Raw genomic sequence first — 6,000 nt, forward strand, 5'->3', positions numbered from 1 at the left:
CCATTGCGTGATTTATTGGGGATGGAAAATAATCGCAATGATAGATGGTCTCAGGGACAGTTGTGGGGCTGACCTTCATATGCTACCATTTTAGAAATGATGTATTCTGGGCCGTAAACATTTTATGCCAATTTTCCCTTTAGTTGATACACGCTGACCAGCCACAGCTGTAGTGAATTAGCTGCAAATGCAGCCTGAATCCATCAGGAAATAACAGCAGATCATTCCAGTGTGTAAAAACATGCTTCTTCAAAGGTTACTCTGCTGGGGGGCTCTTTGACTTTCTGCAGTTGTTGAGATCTGCTGATGGTGGCTTCTCAGGAAACACAGAGCAAGTGTACACAGAGGCTCCCCGAATAAGCAGAGGCTGGGCACGAGACGTTTTTGTCCCCAGATGTGATGGATGACGCCGTGGGTAATGCCACAGATACCAGTTACTGACTTCCGTAATACAAATACAGTTTCTTAAAAACAAAAGTAAAACAAGATCTTCGAAACTGAATCCAGCCTTCTGGTGATGTGATTTTTTTTCTGATTTGTTTCCTTTCAGCTTGTGGATATCTCCTCAAACAGGAAACCCAAATGCCTGTATGTATTCCGTTTTATACTTGGGCCATTTTATAATGCTAGTATAGTATGTTTTCGTGTTGCATTTTCCGTAGTATATGTCATATAAATGCATTTGAGAGTCTCAGGTTAAAATTTACCTGCATGTGTACTTAATTTGTAAAATGTTGACATGACTTTTAACTCTACTAATACTCTATTAGTTTATGGCATTATAATAGTATTACAAGAGTATTTTTATAGTATTATTTAGTATAGCTCTTTTTATTGAGATTTTCTTCTTATTGTTGTTAGTTGCCGTTGAGTTGATTTCAACTCATGGTGACTCCATGTGTGCAGAGTAGAACTGCTCCATAGGGTTTTCAGGGCTGTGACCTTGTGGAAGCAGATCTCTGGGCCTGTCTTCTGAGGAACCTCTGGGTGGGTTTGAACCGTCAACCTTTTGGGTAGCAGTCGAATGGTTAATTGTTTGCACCACCCGGGAACTCTATAGAGTAGCCGTGATAGCTCTATAGTACTATTAATGTAGCATGCTTACTGTATTATATATATATGAATATTTCTACTATAAATCATAAACTCTATAATAGCATACTACAGATTTGTTTGAGTCCCCTACTAGTCATTTAAAGGGTCAGGAGATAGGCGTTCTGGTCCCATCTTCTCCATAGTTGAGCTGTATGTATCATCCTCGGCAGTCATTTAAAATTTCTGTGCCTTGGTTTCTTTACCAGTAAAATAGGACTCACACTATCTCCTTGGGAGTTTAGTATCATGAGATCATTTCATGAAGGCCACTGAAGTTTTCGAAGAAAAATTCCAATATATATCGTTTGTTTTGCTGCTAGTATTATCACCACTGTATCATGCAGGAGCGATTGTGCCGTGAGGGGTTACTGTTCTCTCATGGTTTTGAAGAAATCTTTCTTTCTGTTCACCGCCCACCCCCCCAACCATCCGTAGAAGCCGAGGGCACGCACATTCTGTGTGTAACCACTCTGATCTCAAGACCCATTTCCACCCAAAGGGAAGAAACTACCTGAAAAAAGCCAAGGATGACAGAACCAGCATGCAGCCTGCTAAGTCCATCCATGAACAGGCCGAGTCCTCGAGAGAACTCTGCAGACCACCGAAGAAAGGGGAGCCACTGGGTTTTAGCCGGAAAGGCAACATCAGGCCCAAGATGGCTAAAAAAAAAACAACAGCAATTGTGAACATCATCTAAAAGGGTGGGTGGCTCTGAATCACCATTGCTGGGCTTTGGGGAATGTTGTTCCAGGGGCCAATAATAATGTCCTTTTGGACAGGTCCCATAGAATGACACATTGGAAAAGCAATAGGGCATAAATACATTTATCTTGTGTCTATACAGGAACCTTGATTAACCAGAATTTAACAAGCCAGAATTTTGGTGAAGCATAACTTTGTTACAGACCCCTTTTAGAAGCAAGAGGCAAATTACAGAAAGATTTAACAAATTAAGCAGTCTCACCGCAAGGTTTGAGTAAAACAGAGCTCCAACTTCTCAAATAATTAGCCTAGTCTCCAGTCATTTCTACATCTGGGGTTCTGTGCAGTGCTCATTAATTCTCAGACCCAGAGCCACAGAAGAAACCAGGCACCAGGAGAAAATTGTCCCATGGCTACTATTCTCTAAATTGTCAGGCAAGGAATGGGCATGTAAAGTTCTGTCAATAGGCATAAAATAAGAATATTTTTGTTTGCATTTAAGCTTCCCCTCAATGAATTTGAAAGCCACCTGTACCCCCAATTAGGATTCCTGTTTCCCCCAAGTATTCTGGTTTAATCAATGTTCCAGTGTTTGAGTTGCTCAAGAGACTTGTCCAGGTTGACTTCAGTTTTATCATTTCAAAGGCCCGTTTTTCAGTTTGTTGGACTTCGGATTTCTGTTTCCCCAAGATGCACGTTTGTTCAGACTTTAGTGCATCTCTGCTCTTTCCTCTAGCCGAGCATTATGGACCCTCAGAATGCAGTGCCAGGCTGCATCTTACGCACTGCTTCTGTTGCCATGCTTGGGGAGGGCACTTCAGCCTTTCTGGTCCCACCCCTCCTCGGTGTGGTGTCTGAGTGACTGGAATGCCAGCGGACCGCACATTCAGTACGTTGTCAGCCCTTCTGGAAACACTGCAGATGTTGCCCAGGCTTTTTCACAGCCCCGCTCCCCTCATGCTGATGGCGGCCTCTTTCTGTGAGCTGTGGGCATGACCTTCTCTTCGCTGGCCTAACTTTTCCACCAGGCAGCGTGCTTTACCTCCTGCTGCTGCTTTGCTGTTTTATGACTAAAATATATGTTCTTAACCTTTCAGCCAAGCACCTGAAATGTTCACTGTACACTGCTTCTAAAGTAATTTTGGAAATAAACAGTGCATGTGGGATCCGGAATCTGAGGCTGTCTTCCCCTCCCTTCTTAAAATGGCTTTTGTTTCCACAAAGAATTGTTAGGAACCTCCTGCTTTAAGATTTTCTTCTAGAATGAATTTCCAAGTTCCTTTTTTTTTTTTTTTTAATTAGCAGTATCATCAGGTCTCATGCAGAGTTTACAAGTGCTGACATCCTTCTGGAAACAAGGATAATTTTGTCCACAAATATATACATACATCTATATATAACATACATAAGATATATATATGTCAGGTATATTAATAATTTATTTTTAAAATACTTATGAAAAAGGTGTGTGTGGTGGGTGGTTTTTAAACTCTATATGTTAGTTCATGTAAATTGCATTCTCTTATTTTAAATATTAATACTGTAACCTAAGTAACATTAGTAGAACTATGATTATTGCAATAAGCATCGGACTAGCAGTGTATTAAAAATAGGTAATAAAGCAGTTAATTAAAATGTCAGTAAATCAAAAGTTGTTACTTATACAAGCAGTTCGAACCTCTCATAGTGAAAATGTTGATTTTTTAAATCTTCATCTTGACTTTTGGCTGATAGAAGTGGACCATTCATGTCCAAGAGAGGAAAAAACATTGCTGTGAATAAATATCACTGTTGAGGCTAACAGTGTAAAAATTCTAATGTAAGAACTATTTGGAGAATTATCCTACTGCAGAGATTATTTATTATTGATGTTTATACCATGATTGCACTTTAGTCTTTTACACATGAAAAAAACAAAAACGCTCTGTTAGTGGTATTGCATGCCCTCTGTTCTGTAACTTGTGTGTGATGACAACAACTTGGTTTTGACGATGGTATAGCCAAATTTTTTGTTCATTTGTTTTATTTAACCTTACTTAACATTTTCAATTTTTTTAAAAAACATGCCTGGAGGGCAAGACAGCCCTCTTCTACTGTGGTACCCAGTGAGCTTCAGAAAGCACCAAGATGTCATATCTATGCTATACATATTACACAAGACAAATGATTTTGAGACTCATTTTGTATTAAAAAATTTTTAATGTCCCAACTAAATTCTGATCCACATAAAAGGAAATGTGTCATGTATATTGTGCTTGTTTAGAGACATAAATTTGCCACTGAAATACGGGACCTGGCTCACTCTACGGTATACTCCACGTCCATGCCATGACCCAAGCCAGGTGCCATGTCCCACTTTGTGTCTTATTTCTAAATTTTTCCTTTGTCCACAGGGGTGGTAGATTTTAGAGTTAAGGAAGTTGCTTTTTTGAAGAAATCACCAATGTCTCTGGGAAAACAAGTTGAAAGTTAAACTGAAGTACAGATCTAATTTTATTATTTGTTTTGCAGGGAAGAAATCTTCATTTGAACTTTCTGTGTCCTTCTCCTCCAAAACTAGGTTACAGATTCTTAATGGCAAAGTTCAGACTACTTAGTCTGTTTTTCAGTATTCTGCAGGGCCAGTCAGTTGTACAAAAGTTGGGCATTCTGTTACCAAAATTAAAAAAAAAAATGTTTTTAGATTATGAAATATTCTAATAATAAAGTTATATTTCTGACTAATGTGTTGCATTTTTTTCTAGTTGAAGTGTTTATGGGGAACCATGTATGTTGGTCCATGAACCAAATGGTCCTTCATGAATACACTGTTCATTGTGCATATAATTACCATCATCTGGTACACCTGTAGGCTTCCTTGAAAACTTAGCTTGATCATTTTTGTTTCTCATAATGCCTGTATCTAAAAGTTCTTTTTGCATATGCTCACAATGTGAAGTCCTCATTAAAAGCCCATTTGGCAGTTTTTGCCCATCTTCCCCCACAGCCATGAGTAATTTTCCTACACTGTATATTTAAACTTGTCAGCTCTGAAAAAAGACTATGAGCAATTTCACACTGTATATTCCAACTTATGTGTGCTGTGTATCCTAGTCATTGTGAAGCCCAGGGAGCCTATCGGGATAGATAACGTTAAGTGCGTTGCTGGTAGAATTACACAGCCATCAGTCTTTTAAGTACCATGGAATCAGGAAAACATAGGGACTCCATTTGTTCAGGATCTTTTGGAACTATTGAGAAGATGATCTTGGACTGCTCTTAAGCTTACCTCTGTTAGGGTTAATGGGTTCACCAGGTGATAATATTTTTTAGAAACAACTGTGATATTCTAGATTATCTTTGTACATTGGAAAATAAATCCCAGTATCTTTATGCTGCTCTGTCTGGGTCCTTGAAAAAGGAATTCCAGAAATGGCATGCAGGATCCCAAACACAAGCCTTGGAGCAATTTCAAATATTTAAATGATGGGGATTTTTGAAGTTGGATTCCTTTGTGTTGAATCAAGGTGGTGGGATTTTTTTCTCTTTTTTTGACTATGTTCTGTGTCAGTAAAATTGACACTTGAAAATTTCCATTTAAAAAAGGAATCTTCAAACTGTAGCCCTGTGGTGGACTTACCCTGTCTTTGTAGCTACTGAAATCAGTTTTTCCACTAAAGGAACCTCATGTATAGGCAGGCTAAGCTCTCTTGCCTACACTGTAATGGGGTCACCGAAATTCTGCAGAGGAGGCTGGTGCCTAGGATGGTCAATGAGGACTTCGGTACCCATGAACCTGTGAGCAGAGGATGTGATCACTGTCCTCTGGTATCTGAAGGATCATTACATGGAAAAACTTACTTTGTGTGGCTGCAAAAGGCCTTCAAGAAATCGCCGAAGGTTCCAAGGAAGATCTCAAGTCATTGAATGAAAAATTTCTAGGGGCAATATAGAATGGCTTACCTTGTGAAATAGTGAGCTTCCTGTCTCTGGAGCTACTCTTCCCTTTATGATAGATGAGATTATATTTTAGGTAGGGAATTGGACTGGGTTCTTCTAAGAATGCTTTGACCCCTGGGATTCTATCCTTCTATACACTGATAATTGCTTTATTGTAAATGCTGGCTACATAAAACTTGGTGTTGATGTGGCAAATTGATTTTGGAAATGTTATTTCACTTACTTGGACATGTCTTGAAGGTTTTGGTAATACGTATTCACATT

The 6,000-nt window shown here is 39.1% G+C and overlaps 1 protein-coding gene across 2 annotated transcripts in view; it reads left to right on the forward strand.

Annotated features, from left to right (window-relative positions):
• ZNF365 (zinc finger protein 365) overlaps positions 1-5,708 on the forward strand; it is a 31,546-nt gene extending 25,838 nt beyond the window's left edge. Inside the window, exons 4-6 of one of the 2 annotated variants that reach the window (XM_003409285.4) lie at positions 551-588; positions 1,531-1,796; positions 4,309-4,578. In XM_003409285.4, coding sequence (XP_003409333.1) covers positions 551-588; positions 1,531-1,792 — 300 coding nt within the window. In that variant the 3' untranslated portion in view covers positions 1,793-1,796; positions 4,309-4,578. Of the gene's footprint in view, positions 1-550; positions 589-1,530 lie in introns of both variants that reach the window. The other variant, XM_010589146.3, reaches the window with a different exon arrangement.
• The last annotated feature ends 292 nt before the right edge of the window (positions 5,709-6,000 follow it).

The sequence above is a fragment of the Loxodonta africana genome, chromosome 16, assembly GCF_030014295.1.
Source record: "Loxodonta africana isolate mLoxAfr1 chromosome 16, mLoxAfr1.hap2, whole genome shotgun sequence".
In the NCBI taxonomy this organism is placed as follows: Eukaryota; Metazoa; Chordata; class Mammalia; order Proboscidea; family Elephantidae; genus Loxodonta; species Loxodonta africana.